Source organism: Petromyzon marinus, chromosome 63 (assembly GCF_048934315.1).
Source record: "Petromyzon marinus isolate PM22_M1 ecotype Great Lakes invasive population chromosome 63, UKy_Petmar_22M1.pri1.0, whole genome shotgun sequence".
Taxonomy (NCBI): Eukaryota; Metazoa; Chordata; class Hyperoartia; order Petromyzontiformes; family Petromyzontidae; genus Petromyzon; species Petromyzon marinus.
Window position 1 is genome coordinate 6,662,937 of NC_133729.1, and position 19,676 is coordinate 6,682,612.

The 19,676-nt window shown below is 53.6% G+C and overlaps 1 protein-coding gene across 2 annotated transcripts in view; it reads right to left on the minus strand.

The window, feature by feature from the left end:
• The window catches only part of LOC116955984 (SNF-related serine/threonine-protein kinase-like), a 60,605-nt gene that overhangs the window by 20,270 nt on the left and 20,659 nt on the right, over positions 1-19,676 (minus strand). For both annotated transcript variants that reach the window (XM_032977370.2, XM_076053913.1), the window contains exons 2-6: positions 13,502-14,343; positions 11,264-11,612; positions 2,114-2,255; positions 506-712; positions 42-182 (exon numbers count right to left, since the gene is read on the minus strand). In XM_032977370.2, the coding sequence (XP_032833261.2) occupies positions 42-182; positions 506-712; positions 2,114-2,255; positions 11,264-11,612; positions 13,502-13,741 (1,079 nt within the window). In that variant the 5' untranslated portion in view covers positions 13,742-14,343. The remainder of the gene's footprint in view (positions 1-41; positions 183-505; positions 713-2,113; positions 2,256-11,263; positions 11,613-13,501; positions 14,344-19,676) is intronic.

Sequence of the window (19,676 nt, forward strand, 5' to 3'; positions counted from 1 at the left end):
TGGTGGTGATTACGGTGGTCGAGGCCGTGCGTGCCCGTTACCTGAACTGCGTCTTGCTGCTGCCGGGGCCCCCCGACCTGGGAGCCCCCTGCGTCCCCCCCTCCTGCTTCTCGCGCAGGAGGCGCTCCGCCAGGAGGTAGTAGGTGGCCGTGATGTGGTTATAGCGGTCGGCCTCCAACGCCCTGCTCAGCCACACACGCGCACACACGGCACGGCACGACTGCCCTTACGGCCTCAAGCGCAGTGTGCCGGCACGGCATGTCAGTGCGGTGCGGTTGGGGCGCGGTGCGGCGTGTGTCCGCGCCGCTGCGTGGCGTGGGTATGGTGTGGCGTGTGGGTGCGGTGCTGCGTGGCGTGGGTATGGTGTGGCGTGTGGGTGCGGTGCTGCGTGGCGTGGGTATGGTGTGGCGTGTGGGTGCGGTGCTGCGTGGCGTGGGTATGGTGTGGCGTGTGGGTGCGGTGCTGCGTGGCGCTGGTTTGGTGTGGGCGCCGTGACGTCGCTCACTCGACGATGGTGTCCCGGTCGGCGATGCTGCCCAGCACCATGCCCTGCACGATGCTGCTGTGCTCGCGCTCCGACAGGCTGCGGTGCGATGTGAGGGGCGCCGGCGTGGCCAGCGCCGGGTCCGTGCCCCCGAGCCACGGGTGGGCACCGATCTCCTCCAGCGTGGCGCGCTGGCGCGGCTCCCGCTGCAGCATCTGCCCAATCAGCCTGGGCACGGATGGGGCGCACACGTTGGGGGGGGGGCACACGTGGGGGGCACACGTGGGGGGCACACGTGGGGGGCACAGACCCGAGACAGACATGGGACAGATGGGGGGACAGACAGGTGACAGTTGAGGGAGAGATAGGGGACAGACAGGAGACAGATAGGAGACAGACATGGGACAGATGGAGGACAGACAGGGGTGAGATAGAGGAAAATATACTATCAGCACTTGCCCCAACAGTCTGTTAAAGGATACAGCGATACCTATGCCTTGTCTCTTTACGAGCACGTGTGTGTGTGTTTGTCTGTGTGTGTGTGTTTGTCTGTGTGTGTTTGTCTGTTTGTGTACGAGGTGTGGGGCGTGGTGGTGTAGCGGTTAGCGTGCTGCGCTCCCAACCTGGCGGCCCGAGTTCGATTCCCGCTCAAAGCCAACACCAAGTGACAATTATCCGAACCGGTCCCGTGCCTTCCCTACGTTGACTCAGCCTCAAATGAGTACCTGGTGCGGTGTGTAAATATATTTCCAAAGGTGGCCAGGTGTGGTGCTGGCCACCCACCCCCTCGTGTGCTGTGCCGGCATTCATAGGTGCTACTTGCTAACAGCACTTGCCCCAACAGTCTGTTTTGGCTACATGGGCGATCTGCCTTCATCTTGTAGGGGTTGTTAACCAGTAACCGGTTTTTAAATCGGTTACCAGATCCTAAAGTCACAAACTGGTGACCGATCCCAGTGGGAATTAAGGACGCAACTGGGGAGCTATGCACTTTTAAATCTAAATTAAAAACCCATTTCTTTAAAACAGTTTTTTGTGTTGAGTTTGTTGTCCTTCCCCCACACCTCCGATCAGCACGGTTGGCTACGAACGATGCCAAAGACGTTCTACATACATGCACAGCTCAACGAAGCGGCTTATCGCGTGGACATTTATAGCAGCTAAAATAATCTGAGCGCATGCTGATTCTAAATGTGGAGGGGAAAAACGGGAGGACCCGGAGAAAAACGCACGCGGCCACAGGGAGAGAGAGAGACACGCAAACTCCAAGGTGACGTCAGGGTCAGGATCGAACCCGCGACCTCCTGCATACCAGGCGAGGCAGTTAACATCTCACCACCGTGATGTTCCACTTGTTGGAAGAGGTGCTGTTGTCAAGCAGGTTAGTCAATGTACAAAATAGGCGACGTTCCGGGCAACACCCCTCCTTCATAGCACAAGTAGTTTTATTCGCGGAACTTTTCTACGCGTGCAGAAAACCGGTTTTCACCGGTTCTTGACCGCGATTCTTTTTACGCGGTGATCGATAACGGGACAACATTCAGGCACGACGTTAACGCGTGTGCGTGCGTGTGTGCGAGCGTGCATGTGCGTGCGTGCGTGCGGGCGCCCGATGGCTTTGCCACTCACTCGGTGCACTCCCGGCTCACGTGCGCAGGCACCGTGTACTTGCAGTCCATGATCATGGTGAGCGTCTCGCTGTCGTTGGCCTCCTGGAAGGGCGGGTGTCCGCACACCAGCATGTACAGGATCACGCCCAGACTCCAGATGTCTGCCGCATCACCGCACCAGGGGCCAGACAGACAGCCGCACACGTGAGAACGGATGGACGGACAAAATCGCTTTCAGAGTGGGCTCTATCTAATTACAGGCGCACGCCTGTAATTAAAAATATGCGTTTGTTATTGACGCTGGTTTACCCAGGAAAGCCTTGCTGAGTCTCAAAACTTATTTTCAAGAATGCCCTGCCAGGTTTTTGTCGTGTGGTGGGGAGGGGAGACGGGGTGCTGCGTGTATGTACGTACGTATATGTGTGTATGTTTATATGTTGGCTGGGTCATGTAGCCCGCGTGTCCAGCCACCGCATGCCTAAAGAGCTTTTGTTCGGCTGGATAGAGGGGGTTGAATGGGCGCGGCATGGGCTAGAGATGAGATGGAGTGATGTGGTACAGGATGACGTGGAGCTAAGTGGACTTGACGATAACTGGTACCAGCGGTGTTAAAATCGGCCTCTGTGGAGGAGGTTTGTGAAGGACGCTACTGTTACTGGGCAGTTGGAGGCAGTCGCCCTCCAGCAACAACGGAGGGCGGAGGAGCGACGCTCACAACAACGAGCGGAGCGCCGCGCAGCTAAAACACAGCAAGATGGCACAGTAGGGGGCACAGGTGGTGCATCGGCCAGTCATTTCAGGCAGTCGACCCATGGCACCTGGGTCTGTCGCGTGACCTCCTGTCACCGGGCGTTCAACACTTCACGTGGCCTTAACGTGCACATAGCCTGGCACAAGTGCCGTGGTGACGTCGCTGCCACTTCGAGGCGAATGGCGGTTGTTGTTGTTCTTTTGCACCGTACATAGCCACCCGCACTAATCGGAGGTGTGTGGGGGAAGGACAACAGTGCCTCGGTGAATGTGTATGCTCTTGACTTTAACGTAGCTATTTCTGTGACCAGTTACAAGCTAATCACTCAGCTATTTCAATGCTAAATTCTATGCTAATTCCTTTGTCAAGGAGTGCCTCTGCGGATGTGTATGCTTTAACTTTTAACATAGCTATTTCTGTGACCAGTCACAAGCTAATCACTCAGCCATTTCAATGCTAAATTATATGCTAATTCCTTTGTCAAGGCGCTTTGTTTCCTCTCACACAGCTTAAAGGCCGTGATCTGAACGTGGCTCTTTCACTCCAGCGCTGTCCTACCAGACAGTCTCGCCCCCTTCACCTGATGAAGGCCGCTTGTGTTGTGGCCGAAACGTCGTGAGAATATTATTGTGTTATTTTATTTTATCAATTTATTATTTTATTCTCATTCTACGTGGTGACTTTACCGAAAGAACCAAAAGAAGAAGGACGACAAACTAAACACAAACATCAGTTTCAAAGAAAAGAGTTTTACGTCTAGATTTAAAGGGCAAAGCCCCAGTGTCTTCCTAGGAATCCAAATCGAGTAATTTGCAGGTGATTTTTCAGCATCGGGATGATGTTTTGGCCAATGTCAGTTACATAAACTCAAACTAAACTTTTTCTTTTTACCAGCTAAGGCCCACTGAGCTATGTAGCTCTTTTTTTCAGAATGTATGTATTCGTATATATCCCGCACCTCCGATTAGCATGGTTGGCTACGCATGGTGCGAAAGAAGTTCAACATACGTGTGTAAGTACATTGAACATATTTTGCACCGTACGTAGCCAACTGAAGGTGCGGGCGGCCCCCTTCGTCTTTCCAAATGACGACAATTACACATTGCAACAGGTACTCGTTTTGAGGCCGAGTCGACCTCGCGGAGGCCCAGGACGAGGTTCGAACAATCGTCACCGGTGTTGGCCGTGAGCGGGAATCGAAGCCCGGGTCGCCGGGTTCGTAGCGCGGCGTGGCGCTAACCGCTCCGCTACCGTACGGGCCTCACGCTCGCGCGCAGAGCGCGGCTGGCGTGCGAGTGTGCGTGCGTTGATTGAGACGGGGAGAAATGATGAATACTCAACGCATTTGTAAGCAGCGGGCGGGGCGGGGGGGGGGGGAGGGGGGGCATCATTCCGCATTAATATTCACACGATAATCTTAAGGCGGCCAAGCAATGATGTATGGCCTTTGCATTGGCATTGATTTAGCCGCAGTCAACTCGGAGGCCGGTGAGGGGGGTGGCAGGGGGGGGGGGGCAGGCGACCTTTTCGCCAATGAAAATCCATACCATGCTTTATGTACGACACGAATGATCGTTTTCATCCATTTCCGTAACTAAGCGGGAAGGAAGGGACTCGCCGTGGAAAAAAATTTAATTGGCGACCGCGACCTTGAGTCTGAGTTTGGTGGTAACTGTTAGGGGTCCACCCACTTCCGGTTGGAATTGGAGAGTTATTTCGTTGTAAGACAATTTGCATTGCAGCGTGAGGGATAGCGTTAAAAAAATGGGACCTTTTTTTCCAGTATCAAAGTATGAAAAAATAAAAAAAGGTTTTTACCCTTTCTGGCAATATAACAGGAGGTGGTACGTGCCTATTACTAACTACTCCAGCACACCCGGTGTATTGGAGAGCAAACCCACAACACTAAAGAATTGAGTGTACGTTCTCAAATTGGTGGTGGGTTAAATGACGCATTTACGCGATCTAACCCAAAAAATAACATCATGGCACCTCCCTTGCAAGTATCCAAATATGAGAATAGGTTTTACCCTTTCTGACAATAAAACCAGTTGTGTTAAGACGTTAAAACACCAAACAAAAACCTTTTGCAAGGAATCAAGTTCGCATTAACCACACGCACATGTGGTGAACATGCAATCAAACATGCTCTGATAATATATATTTTAATAAAAGGGTTAAACCTATTCTTATTTTTTCATACTTTGATACTGGCAAAAAAGGTCACATTTTGTAGCTGCTCTAACCTGAGCTATAAGCGCTCTGATAGTGGCATTGTCTTTGTGCTGTTCGCCTTTTGGCATTCTCTGATGTGACACTGGTGGTGAGACCAGGCCCTAATGAAGGCTGTCTCTGATGTAGGCCAATCAGTTTCAAAGACAATGTCATATATTAATTATCAGAGCATTTTTGTATGCATGTTCACCACAGGCACCGTGTGGTTAATTTCGAACTTGATTCCTTGCAAAAGGTTTCAATTTAGTGTTTGAACATCATAACACAACTGTTTTATTGCCAGAAAGGGTAAAACCTATTCTTATTTTTTCATCCAGGATTAGTGATGTTTACGAATTTGTTCACTTAAACGCAAGTCGCTAAGGACAGGCCCCGGTGGCCCAAATTTCTACGTTTGGTGAGTCGATGGTCTCAGTCCGGTCACCAGAGACTACGCAATTATTATTATCACGCTTGATTAAGCTTGTTTTAGGCAGGAAAGCCTCCTTGAGCCTTTTAAAGACTTTTTTCAGGAGGGTCTTGCCAAGTTTTCACAGTCAGACCGGTGATGTTGCTGTTGCTGTGTGTGTGTGTGAGATCCAAATTGAGGAATTTACAGGTAAATTTTAACCAATTGGATGTATTGGCCAATACCAGTGGCATTGTGTGTGTGTAGGTGCTTAGCTATGGGCATGGGGAGTGGTGGTGCAGCAGTTAGCGCGCCGCACGACGAACCCGGCGACCCGAGTTTCGTTCCCGCTCACGGCCAACACCGGTGATGATTATCTAAACCGGTCCTGGACCTCACCTAGGTCGACTCAGCCTCAATGCAGTAACTGGTCCGGTGTGTAAACATCGCCACTGGAGCTGACCACCTACCCCCTCGTGTGCCGTGCCAGCCTACATGGGTGCTATTTGCCAACAGCACTTGCCCCAACAGTCTGTTAAAGGTGCAACAGGGACTTTTATCTTGAGCTTTGGGAGGAAACCAGAGACGCCAGTTGTGACCACTGCAACGCACTGCCATCCAATTACACCTTGTGTGTGTGTGATCTTGGCATCTGGCCAGAGCAACTGGATTTTTTTGTTTACATTGCGAGTTTCCTTACAGCAGCAAGACCACGTCAACTCGTTGGCGAGTGACTCGCAAGTGGCCATGAGAGCATTTTTGCCAGCCAGGTGGCCAGCCAGGTGGCCAGCCAGGTGGCCAAGCAGATGAGCAAATCGGTTGTGGCGGTTCACTTGGCCCATCACCCTACTGGGATCAATAAAATTGGTACCACTAAGTGGGGACGTGATCAATGGTCGTCCTAGGGGAGACGCTCTCGCTCCCGATGTCGGAACGTGTAAAATTCCACCACACCGAGGTGTAACCCGCTCAGCGCCGCTTTTTTTGCCTCCGTGTTTCAATTTTCGCTGGCTTTTCTGACGTGCGAGTCCCGAATAGAAACACGACTCTGCACCTGACGCTTCGTCATACGTACGCACGTACGCGTGCTAATCATTCGCACTGCGCCAACTTGACGAGCGATACTGTGCGCCCGCGTTACCGACGGACGGACGGACCGTATGGACGGGGCCAACGCATGGACGCCTTTGACCTGACCCGGAATGCGTCGGATGCGGCGCGGGGTTCAGCGAGTTCGAAAAGTGAACATTTGAGATCTGGAAGCCGCTCAATTCTCTCGTTAGCCGAGCCATCCGCGTGCATCGCACCGATCCACACCGGTGGCCTCCAGTCACGAGGCACTCGCCTCCGACGGGGGCTGCCGCCGTGAAGGCGATGGGCGGGCCGGCATTGGCACGAGTTCACGGTGATTTTGTTTAGCCAGGCGAGAACCGAAGGGAATGAGTCTCGCTTTTGCAAGTGGGACCTGAGTCACCAAATCTACTGAAGCAAATCAGGGAAAATGAAGGACAGCGATGAAGCAAATGGAAATCTAAAAAAAAACACCAAATTGAAATCAGAGCAGAAACAACACATAGCACAGAAGAACCCGAAAATTGAGCACAAGCAACAACAACAGCAACAGGCAAGAGGTGTGGGCATCACAGCCCCTGCCTGTAACTCGCGCGTGCGTGTAAATTTATTCGCGTTTCTCCAACACTCGAGTCACCAAACCGCGGGGTCACATAGATGCGCTGGCGTTACTAATCATCATTCGGGATTGCGCCGTGTGATCAGCTTGTGTGCAAAGTCGTAACACAACAAAGCAAAGGCGCAGCTCTGTAATAGCTCACTTGCGCCATCGCTGGCAGAAGGGACTTCTTGCCACGGTGGCTAGATGTTAACTACCTCGCCTGGTATACAGGAGGTCATGGGTTTGATCGCGACCCTGACGCCTGCTGCTATATATTTGGAGTTTGCCCCTCTCTCTCATCATCATCACGGTGGCAAGGAGATGTTAACTACCTCGCCTGGTATACAGGAGGTCGTGGGTTTGATCGCGACCCTAACGCCTGCTGCTGTATATTTGGAGTTTGGTTGCGTGGATTTTATTTGGATCCTCCCGTTTTCCTCTCCACATTGATAATCAACGTCATGCGTTTGGAGTCTTTAGCTGCTGTAAATGTCCACGTGATAAGCCACTTTCGTTGAGCGATCGTTTGTGATGGCCAGGTCGCTTCTGAAAAAGAGCTACACCGCTCAGTAGGCCTTACCTGATAAAATAAAAAAAAGTTTGGTTTGAATTCATATTCTTAGTTCTTTCGGTAAAGTCACGTAGAAGGGAAATAATAAAATAATAAAATTTAAACATTACAAAATAAAATTCTCACGACGTTTCGGCCACAATGCAAGCAGCCGTCCTCAGGTGAAGAACAGAGCTGTCGGAAAGACCACTCCAATGGTTGTGGCCGAAACGTCGTGAGAATTATATTTTATTGTGTTTTCTTTTTATTATTTTATTATTTCCCTTCTACGTGACTTTACCGAAAGAACCAAGAATGTGAATCCCTGCAGTCACGAAAGCTTTAAATCGAGATGGTTTGAATTTTGTTTTTAGTTGACAAAAGTGATAAAGGTTTGCATTTATCGCTCTGAACACTTACGCACCTGCGGCAAAATCGGCAAAAAAAAATGTGTTCACCGGTTCCTTTCATTCGGTTACCAGCAATGCCAAAACAAAAGAAAAAAAACAACACCATTTAAAATCCACCACCGATGCTAACGCGGAGAGATATACGAATCCAGAGGTGCGCTCCTGAACGAAACCCGTTGGGGAAAGCCGAGTCCGGTTAAAGTTTGACCAGATCCACTTGTTTTCGCATTCCCCCGTGGACTTTGATATGCGCCCTAATCAACGACACAAGCACGGCGGCGGGACCCTTATTGAATCACGCAGGCTCGACATTGTTCAGCGGCGTGCAAACACGACGCCGCAGCTTGCGCGGTCACCATTCCGGATTCCGGACGAGTGTGGGTGGATGGGTTGGGTGGAATGACGGAATATCTCCCAAACATCCCCCCACCCCTCCACCGCCCCTGATCTGTCGCAATTGGCAGCCCCATATGCCTTGAAAGCTGGCCTGTGAAACTTGTTTACACTCGAAACTCGATGCCTTTTGTCGGAACCAGTGACGGACTGGGACTAAAAAAATCACTCCGGAATTTGTAAACACATCGGCCCAAATTCTGGCTACGGGGGGTAGCTGGATGTTGCCACGTGACGACGTGCGAACGTGATTTTTTTCCGTGCGATCTTATTGGCCCATTTGGTGCTGGCTCCAAAAAAAACAAACCATGCCGGCGAATCTTTGGGGCTGCCAAATACACGGGGACTTCATGCCAACTGAGAGCATAAGTAAGCTATGAAGGGAACACATTAGGAGGTTACAAAATATTTCAAGCACAAAATATATATCTTTTTACTCTGATCACATCCGCAAATTCACCACGCAGACCGGCCCACGGGCCCTCAGATTGGATCAGCCCCACCGGGGCATTTGCCCTACAGACTGCTGCCCCTATGGCCAGTTCAGGCCTGGTTGGGAACTTGCAAAGCACGGGGAGTTGTTTAGCGGCCGCAGCAGACGCGTTGTTTGGGCGCAGTGCTTTCCGGCGGGCGTAGCGATCGAGTGAACCCCTCACTCTTCCTCCTCCTGAAAGACAAAGATCCCCCGGATAGCCTTAGAAGACTTTTTGGGCAAGTGCTGTTCGCACGAGAGGGAGTGGGTGGCCAGCAACCATGCCCGGCCGCCTTCGTCTCCCCAGTGGAGAGGTTTTTACACGCCACACCAGGTACACATTTGAGGCTGAGTCTACCTCGGGGAGGAGGCCCAGGACCGGCTCAGATAATTGTCACTGGTGCTGGCCGTGAGCGTAAATCGAACTCAGGTCGCCGGGTTCATCGTGCAGCACGCTAACCACTACACTACCGTTGATGGTGCTATAATTGTCCGAGCAATGCGGGACCATCCTCCTTTAAACAGTAAAGATATCTATCATCCGTCTAGAAAAATCCGGACGAAATTCACAGTGAGCATAGGCCTTGCCAACACTGTGCAGTCTACTGCAGCAGCAGAGTTCGATCACAGTGCCCGTACCAGATCTCGGTACAATTCAATTCCTGTTGCCACCCGAACGCAGACGCCAATACTCAAAATGTACCAGGTCAAATCTGGACAGGTGGCAACCCTTCCATCATCGCGAGCGAAGACCAAAGGATTCGAGAAAAATCTCACTCGCTAGCCTCCCTCCCCCCGTCTCTTCGACACACACACACACACCAGCAGGCAACGTACGCATTCGCAAGGAGCGGAAACTTTTCGGAAGCGCCTGCCACTCCGATTAAACATTTCTGCGTCCTTTCTCTGCACCTGAGGGGGGGTTGCTTTAATGAAAATCACAACGCAGGGCTTGGACAGGCAAGTGCGCACGCCCGCATGCCCGCACGCCCGAGGTGGAGGGGGGGGATGGAGAACTCCCCCCACTCCCCGCCCACTGCTGCTTTGAGCACGGAACGAACGGCACCCTCGGAACATCAAAGGGACGACGCCAAATCTGTCCGTTGCATGGCGACGCTAATCCCGCGCCGCGGCTCAGCGGGCGGAGAGCGCGGAGAGAGCGGGCGGCGCACGCCCTGGTCCTCCTCTAATGTAGCCGGGCGACGTTGGGTGGCAACTGCTGCACGTGGTTGCGCGCGATCCGGCACCGCGGTCGGTTAGCCCGTCGATCCCTCCGCCGCGCAAGTTGACGACCGATTGTTTCGTCTCGTCGAGCGGTTCGAGCAACAACACTGCGGGTCGGAACAACGCGCTCACTCACTCATTCACGCATTCACTCACCCACTCATTCACCCACCCACTCATTCACTCACCCACCCACCCACTCGCTTCCACGCTCACTAATTCGCACACTCACGTCACGTTTAATTATCTTCCCCGGTTATTTTCAATTTCTCAGGCGACAATTGTTTCTGCCCTGATTGCTATTCGCTTCAAATGCTTTACTTTGTTTTTAGTTTTTTGTTGTTTACTCATTTATTTGTAATTTTAGTGACCCGGGTCACTCCTCCTGGTCTCTTTGAGTTCTGAAAGTTAGCTTGCAAGCGAAATTAGCGACAAACACATCCGTGTTTTTGTTGGCAATGGCTACGGTTGGACGAAATCATGGAGCGCGACGACGATTATGGCTCTCCAATTACCACCGAGTGGGTAACTTGCGGTGTCATTGAAATAAAATAAAATAAAAACATCAAAATATTCCGACCGTGCCATGTCCTTTTTTTTTTTTTTTACCATTCTTCGAACGACGGTCGCAGGATTTCTCCGCAACGGCCGACCGCCCGTAAGCCACCGTGGCACAGCGGTGGCGGGATGTGAACGACCTCGCCTGGTATAGAGGAGGTTGTGGGGCTCAATCCCGACCTTGATGCCGATATATTTGGAGTTTGCGTGCTCTCCCCCGTGGTTGCATGGATTTTTCTACAAGCTTTCAGAACATTTGGCTGCTGTAAATGCCCACGTGATAAGCAACTTTGTTGAGGCATCATTTGTGGCCAGGTCGCTTCTGAAAAAGCGCTAAAAAAAAAATAGCTCAGTGGGCCCGACCTGGTGAAAATTATTTTTGTTAATAATAATAATAATAATTTGTAAAATAGCCAGCGAGCGAAGCGAGTGGACGGGCGCGCCAGGCGCGATTTACGGCAAGCACAGCGTCACTAACCGGGGGCTGACGCCGCGACGGCGCACGCCAGCTCTTACCGACGGCGGGCGCGTCGTACTCGTCGCCCAGCAGGATCTCGGGCGCGGCGTAGGCCAGCGAGCCGCAGCTCGTCGCCAGCTTGGTGCCCGGCTGGAAGCGGTTGCTGAATCCAAAGTCGGTGAGCTTGAGTCGGCGGAGGCGTGGGAAGAACACCACGTTCTCGGGCTTGAGGTCCCGGTGGACCACATGCAGCCGGTGGCAGTAGGCGATGGCGCACAGGATCTGAGCGAAGTAGTGCTTGGCGTCGGGCTCCTGCAGGCCCCCCTCGTGGCGCATGATGTAGTCGTAGAGGTCGCCCCCCTCGGCCAGCTCAAGGATCAGGTAGAGCTTGCTGGCCGTGTCGATCACCTGCGATGGCGGTGGGGGGGGGGGGGGGCGGGGGGGGCACGCGCAGACGTGTACGTTAGTCACGTGGCGTTTACCTTTTCCGTTGTCGCTTGCGCTGTTTGCTGTGGCAGAGTTTTCTCGATACGTTTATTCGTTTCTGATTTTACTTGGCAGCGGGGCTTTCGCTTGCTTGGTAGTGGCTGTATTTGGGATTTGGCCCTCATGTATGGTGGCGAGACGTTAACTACCTCTCCCTGGTACGCGGGAGGTCCTTGGGTTCGATTCTCGAGCCTGCTGCGAGGAATGAAATGACGGGGGGGAGGGTGGAAGCCCCGTCAAATTTCTTTGTAGCCTGGCACCCGGGCCTCTCCGGCCCCTCCTGCCTCGGTGCCGTCGCACAGCCTGCACACTCGTTAGCTACCTCCAATTAGCTACGTACGGTGCGAAAGAAGTTCAAGACACGTACATACGTGCTCCCGGCCCCGACCTCTTGGGGTTCCGATGAAGGCCGCCTTTCATGGCCCTGCGTCACTGCTCACGGGCTCGGAATTTGTGAACGTGGAGCCACGGGAACGCTGCGTTCCTTAACGTGGCCACACTATGGTGGCCACACCATGATCACGACGCCGCCCATCAACCCCGTTGACGCGACCTGCAATTAAGCCAATTAAATGTAATTACCCCCACCCCTTGTGCCATTCCGCGCCGCAACACACGCAAACTTTCCCTCTCGGCCAATAGTTAATTTTAAACTTTAAATGCTCCTCTCCAGAGACCCCCCCCCCCTCCTCCTCCTCCTTCCTCGAATATTAGGCCACGCTGTTTGACGGTGAGCGGAGTGGTGCTGAGGTGGTTAGCACAGCACGCCGTGAATCGGGCGTGAGTCTATTCTGGCTTCCACAATGAGTTGTCGCTATTGAGGCTCGTGATTTGACTCGCCAATCATTTGGCGTTTTCGGCCCTCTGCCGCGCAAACAAGCCACCGTGGTCTGAATCTATGCCCGAGAGTGGTGGAGCAGAGCCGTGAATGGTGCACGGTCCTCCCTCTGAACCCGGCGACCGGAGTTTTACTCCTCGCCACGGCTAACATCGGTGGCGAACGACATTTGAACACTGCCCTTCCCGCTCCAAACTCTGCAGCCCTCTATATATCAAATATATTTTCAGGCATAACACCAGGTTTTTTCGGATTAGATCGCGTTAAAATGTGTGTGTCCTTGAACCCTCCACCACCTGACACAGCCAATTTAGTAAGGTTTGTCACGTCAACAGAACGTGGCCAATTCGTCACTAGTACAGCACATCGGTGTGTTGGGGAGCAAAGACACAACATTTACAATCTGAGTACGACGTTTCACCAGCAATTACAACTAGCTTCATCAGCCAGATTTGTGGAGAAATCCTCCCGTTTCGTTCCTTAAATAGAGGGGCAGATGTGACGACATCACTTGTGAGCAGATGGTTATTGAATATCAATGACAATAATGAATGAGCGTTTAAGTACTTTGGGGCCGTCCATAAATGACGTCACGCGATTTTGGACGAATTTTGACCCCCCCCCTTCGTCACACGACGTCACAAAGTCAACCCCCCCTCAAATGTGACGTCACAAAGCTCTGCCCCCCCCGCCCCAAAAAAAATGAAACATGCTTCAAATCGCTTTAAACTATTGTCATTGTAGTGCGCTTTTAATGTGGCGCTGCACTCTGCTGTTGTAGGAAAAAATTGTTTTAAAGTCTATTGAGCTAAGTAGAACGTGTTGTCTACATTTATTTAAAATTGCGCATCTTGCCGCGACGTCACATTTCTCAAACCCGTCGCAAATTTCTGACCACCCCCACCCCCCTCCCTCCCCCAGGTGCGTGACGTCATTTGTGGACGGCCCCTTTCACGTTTCCCGTTTGACGCACCTCATAGAGTCGCACGATGTTAGGGTGCTGCACCAGCTTCATGCAGCGCACCTCCTGGAAGAGGTGGGCACGTGCCTCCACGTCCAACTTGCTCTTGTCGATGACCTTGACGGCGACGCGCTCACCTGTGAACACGTGGCGCGCCAGCTTCACCACGGCGAAGTGGCCCTTGCCCAGCGTGCGCTCCAGGTCGTACAGGCCGGCCATCTGGCCGTCGTGACCCCGCTTGTATCCCGCCATGGCCGCGCCCGTCCGTCGTCTAGCCCGGCGGCTATTCGTTATCGGGGGAGGAGGAAAAACGGAAGGGAAAAAAAAACACGACTGCGTGGCCTACGTCGATCGCCGCGGCCCTCCGACGTTTCGGGGGGGGGGGGGGGGGGCGGGGGGGGGGGGCGTTCGCTCTCTGAGTTTATCGTAGGCCGGAGGGAGACGACGGTTGTGGCGACGATGGATTAATCCGTGGCGACCGCTCGAGAGCGAGGGCCATGCACGCAGCGTTAGCGCGCGTTGCCTGCCGTGTGGACGCCTTCAGGTGTTGCCGCCGGCAGCCATAGCCGCTCGCTGCATCGCCAGGGCGGGCAAGTCGATAAAGTGCGAGCCCGGAGCGGCGATGGACGGAGACGGAGCGGCGGGTGGCGTGGGGGGGGGCAAGTGGCCGATGAGACATCCAGGGTGTCCGAACGGGGGGGGGGGGGAGGGGCAGAGTGCCACACGCTACACGTGCGCTACGAGCGTGGCCAGGGTTCCGCCTCGCTGCGTCTCTCCTCGTCATCCGCTCTCGGCTGCTCTCCTCCCCGTCGCTCGCCCACTCTCTAGCGACAGCTCAACGGCACGAGCTGCATCTGCAAGGCAAAAGCAGGCACTGATTTAGAGTCGTTATTACAGTTGCCCTTCTTTAAGCAGGGAAGCCTCACCGAGCCTCAAGAGTCTCGCTCAGGAGGGTCCTGCCAACTGTCTCACAACAGGCAGGCGGTGTCGCTGCTGTGCAATCCCACGTGAGCAACGTGCGGGGTACTTTTTTCCCCGAACGGTTCTCAAATTGTGGATCGTGACGCCGCCACACGATGACCTCCGCACTCGTTTTGAACGACGCCACGGGCAATCGTTGACGTCCACCGCGAGTGAAGCAGACGGCATCCAGCACTGTTCATATGCTCCTCGACGCGGTATTAACCAGGGCGTCCAACGGGCTCAAACCTCGGCAGCGAACAGTAAAGGCGCTACCGCTAGGCCACGTCCATCGCGCCTCCAATTAGCGCCTTTAGCTACGTACGGTGCGAAAGAAGTTCAACTGACATACATACTAGTTATTTCCCCCCTTACCCCTCCCCATATAAATCTTCATGCCTCCTGCACGTGGTCCCCACCTGGGTGGGGAAGCGAGCCAAATTTCCCCACCTTCATAGGGCCCTTGTCGTGCCGAAATCGGGTCGCTGTTACGTGGCGTTTCTGTTCCCCCTCCGCTCTGCGATCGGCGTTTTGTACCGGCCTCGCGTTCTAAGTAAAAATTAAAAAAGGATCGCCGCGTACTCTGCTCGCGCGTCTACGCTCGCCGCCCCTGGTGGATGCCCTTCCGAGACGCGTCCCCCGTCCCAGTACCGACACACACGCCCGGGGAACTCGTCCGTGCGGGGCGCGGAATCGAGCAAGCGGGAGGGGGGGGGGGGGAATCTGCCAACTTCGCGGCGTGGCGCAGCGACGCCCGGACTTAATTAACCCTTTCCCATTCCGATGACGCACGCGTAACGTCGGGAGCGGAATTGGAATTAAAAATGTAAGTAGAAAATAACTTAATCCACAAGGCTGCGATCGCGAGGGCGTTTGGCACAGTTTGGCAACCAGCTATCGTAGAGTGCGGCGCTACAACTACGCCTCTCTATATAACATGAATGCTGAGCCGCTTGCGCGTTCCGAGATTCGGCGGTGAACGGGACACCACCCAACTTGCAGACGTCTACGGAACGGGGAAGGGTTAAAGCGCACCGCGCGGTCCAAATGGAGGCACGGCGGTGGCCTTCCAGGCATGGGCGCACCATGGCTGGCACATCAATAGGCCCGCATGGAAGCACTTAATTATTGAGCGGGTGGCTCCGTGCGGCTGCGGGGCGGGCACGGTTGGGCACCGGGTGAGCCCTTTCCCCCGGTTTTCACCAGCTGGCACGCACGCACACTTTCAAAGGGCGCCCCCCCCCCGTAACAACAGTTCTGAGCTCTCTGAATAGAATTCCGTTTCGATCAAATGTCCCCTTGTTTAAAAATAGTCGTGGGTTCGATTCCTAATTCGGGCATCTCTCTTTCTGTGTGTGTGTGCACGGGGTTTGTGCGTTTTCTATCTCTCTCTCTCTCCCTCTGTTCTGCGTGGGTTTCCACCGCTTTCTCCGCTTTCCCACCACAACAAAAAACAAAACGCACAATCTAACTGGGATTGATCAAAATATTCCGCAATTGCTGAAAATTTACCCGCAAACTACTCATTTTGGATTATTCATCGCAACATTGCCCCACCCCTCCCACGGATAGTGCAAACACTTGGCAGGGCCCTCCTGAAAATCGAATCTTGAGATTCAGTGAGGCTTTCCTGGGCAAACAAGCGTAACTGTAATGATGGTAAAATTATGATCCGTCAGCCTCATCATCATCATCATCAGCCATGGGCAATCCACAGCCTTCGTTCCATTTTCTGCCTTTGACGTCCACGTTTCCGATCCGCACGTCTAGAGCAGGCGGCACGCACGCACCGACGAAACACTTCCCTTCTTGAAGCAGCGGTCGTGCGTCAGTGTTAGTGGTCACGCACGCCAGCCGGTCTATTTGGAAGATTACGATTTTGCATTAGTTTTTTTTTTTTACAGAAAATGGCCTGCGGCTGAAGCCATCGATCATCGCGCATGAGACAGGCGAGGGAGTTCGCCCGCGCAGAGCTTCCCACTCTCACGGCAACGTGGCAAAGACTGTTTCACAATAAAAAAAAGAAATTAGCAGGTAAGGCCAACAACTGGGCTCCGTAGCTCTTTTTCAGAAGCGACCTGGCCACGAATGATCGCTCAACGAAGCGGCGTATCGCGTGTGGAGATTGATAGCAGCGGCCAAATACTCAAAATGCGTCATGTTGATACTACACGTGGAGGGAAAAACCCGTAGGCCCCCGGATAAAAATCCACGTGATCATCTTTGCAGAACACACAAACTCCAAAATATACAGCAGGCGTCAGGGTCAGGATCCAACCCACGACCTCCTGCATACGAGGCAAGGTTGTTAACATCTCTCCCCAGCCGCCGCGACCAGCGTGGTAAAGACATCAAGCGGGCAGCCGACGCGAGGATCGAGGATTGAGATAGCATCGTGCTTGGCGAGTGCTCGTGCGTGGCTGCCATTGACAAACAAACAAGCGGTTGTTGTCTTGGCAGTGACGTGGCCGAGGCGATGGTTGTCGAGGTTCGCCGTTCGAGCACAGGGGTCGTCCCGGTTCGTACCGCGGGTGTCATCGTCACCCAAAGCATCACACGTAGAATCATCACACGCAGCGACATTAGCCACAGCGTCGTCAACCACGGCATCGTCATCATCACACGGTGTATCATCAGCAACGACATGATTAACTGCGGCATCATCATCATGACACGCAGCAGCAGCAGCATCATCATCATCACCACCATCACACAGCAGCATCACACGCAGCATCATCAGCACACACAACATTGCCAACCAAGGCATCATTATACACAGCATCATCACCAGCATCATAACACACCGCACTATCATCACGCACAGCACTATCATCACACACAGTATCATAATCATGACACACAGCATCATCACACACTGTATGATCAACTATAGCATCATCATCATCACCCACAACATCATCACATACACACAACATCATCATCATCACACACTCATGTATGATCAACCACAGCATCATCATCACCATCCACGTCGTCATCATCACCCACAGTATCTCAATCGCCGCGGTGATGTGTTTACCGTGAGGACACCGTCGGCTGATTCACAGTGGACATTAAATAATCCAGTGGCTGTTGCAAAAAGCGTGGTCTGTGTGTGCCGGTGTCACGGTCACCTGATGCTTGCCGCTTGTTACCTACGGCGAAACGTTGTGCAACATTGTCAACTTTATTTCGCTCGCTTTTCAACTTGACGGGCGTTTTTGTTTTGTTTTACGGAAAACCCGAAACAATTGGGGAACATTGATGTGTTTTGCCTGTGTCAGGTGAGTGGAGGGCACACGGGCTCTAAATCGGGTCGGCATTATACCCGCACCATCTAACACGAAAGAAGCCGATTACGGACTGTGTAAGGTCCGTTGGCAAAGCCCACGTGTGAACACGAATCCGTCCACAAAGAATGGAAAAATAATCCCCAAACTACTTGTTTGGGTAAAAGCACATGGGCAAAATCACACCTGCTGGCAGACTATGCTCGCATGCAGGCCAGTGCTGCATTCACCGACTGCGATGTTGGGACTTTTTAGCCACCGAGGGTCCCCCTAGGCAAGACTGCAGCAGGGCATTGCAATGCAGAGATGAGACGCGATGTGAGGTGCCGTTGAGAAACCGGGGCATTGTAAGCAAGCGCCCTACAAAGCGGTCACCAATGACTGCACAAGCACGATCGTCACATTATGTGTGTATGATGAACTTCTTTCGCACCGTACGTATCCAACCGTGCTAATCGGCGGTGTAAAATTCGATTCAATTGCTAAAATTTGGCTAAATTCCAGCTCTGAAAATGAAAAAACCCTATTGGTTTCACCCTCACGTGACGAACAGCGCACTCTCTGCAGCAGAGCGGGCGGCAAAGTGTTGCCCTCATTCTCGAAGGATCAAAGGGTCGTTTGAAGGGATTTCACAAGTAGTTCGGCGAGATCTACTTCCGCGGGCCGCTCCAGCCAAGGGACCCCGGGGTCTCCGCCGCTCCGCCGGAGTTTCCCGCGAGGCGATTTCCTCGCGTCGCCACGCCGCCGCCTGACGCCGACGGCTCGGTCGCAGTGAGACTGCGGAAAACAATGACGGCGGCCTCCCATTCGGTTCTTAGACCATCGGCGAAATCTCCACGGGCCGGATCCCCCCGTCGCTCAGATGAAGCCGATCGATGTTCGAGCGCAGCAAGGTCGGTCGGACAGGCAGGGCAGTCGCCGAGTTACTCCGGACGGAGGCACCAGCGCAGAAGTCACAGCCGCGGGCAGCGCCGGCTACGAGAGCCGTCACGCCGAGCGTGGCACAGCGACTCCCTCGCCGACTCGCCCACTGGCATCAAGCAGCCAGAACACGATGTTCGGCGTGCTGCTGAGTGAACTGAATAACACGGACATGGCGGTGGGGGGCTGGAGCGAGTTGTGGGGGGGGGGGGAGGTCAGTGCTACGCTGCGCTACGAACTCTGTCAACCCGAAGTTCGATTCCCGCTCACGGCCAACACCGGTGACGATTATCTGAACCGGGTCCTGGGCCTCCCTTAGGTCGACTCAGCCTCAAACGAGCACCTGCTGCGGTGTGTCGTAAACATCGCCACTGGGGAGAGACAAAGGCGGCCGGGCGTGGCGCTGGCCACCCACCCCCTCGTGTGCCGTGCCGGCCTTCACAGGTGCTCCTCGCGAACGAGGAGCCCTTGCCCCAACAGTCTGTTGAAGGCTACACGGGGGATCTTTGTCTTTGGTGGAGGAGGGTGCCTAGCCCACCCCCCCGACCCGCATCGCGCAAGTCGACTCCCGAACAAGACAACTTGTCCTTGGGCCCGGATCAGCCATCCCGATCGTCACACTCTGCCCATGCCACTGCCATTGTTTTAGCAACAAACAACATCGCCCCGTTTTTCCCGTTGCCATGCACGTCAGCATTTATTTTTTCAATTGCGACTTTTTTTTTTGTTAAGCCGAAAACCCAAATTCCCACTCGGAGCGAGCTCTGACTGCAAACAAAGATCAAGATCCCCCGTATAGCCTTCAACAGACTGTTGGGACAAGTGCTGTGAACGAGCACCTATGAAGGCCGGCGCAACACACGAGCGGGTTGGTGGCCAGCACCACGCCCGACCGCCTTTGTCTCCCCAGTGGCGATGTTCACACACCGCACCAGGTACTCACTTGAGGCTGAGTCGACCTAGGGGAGGCCCAGGACCGGTTAAAATAACCGTCACTCGTGTTTGCCGTGAGCGCC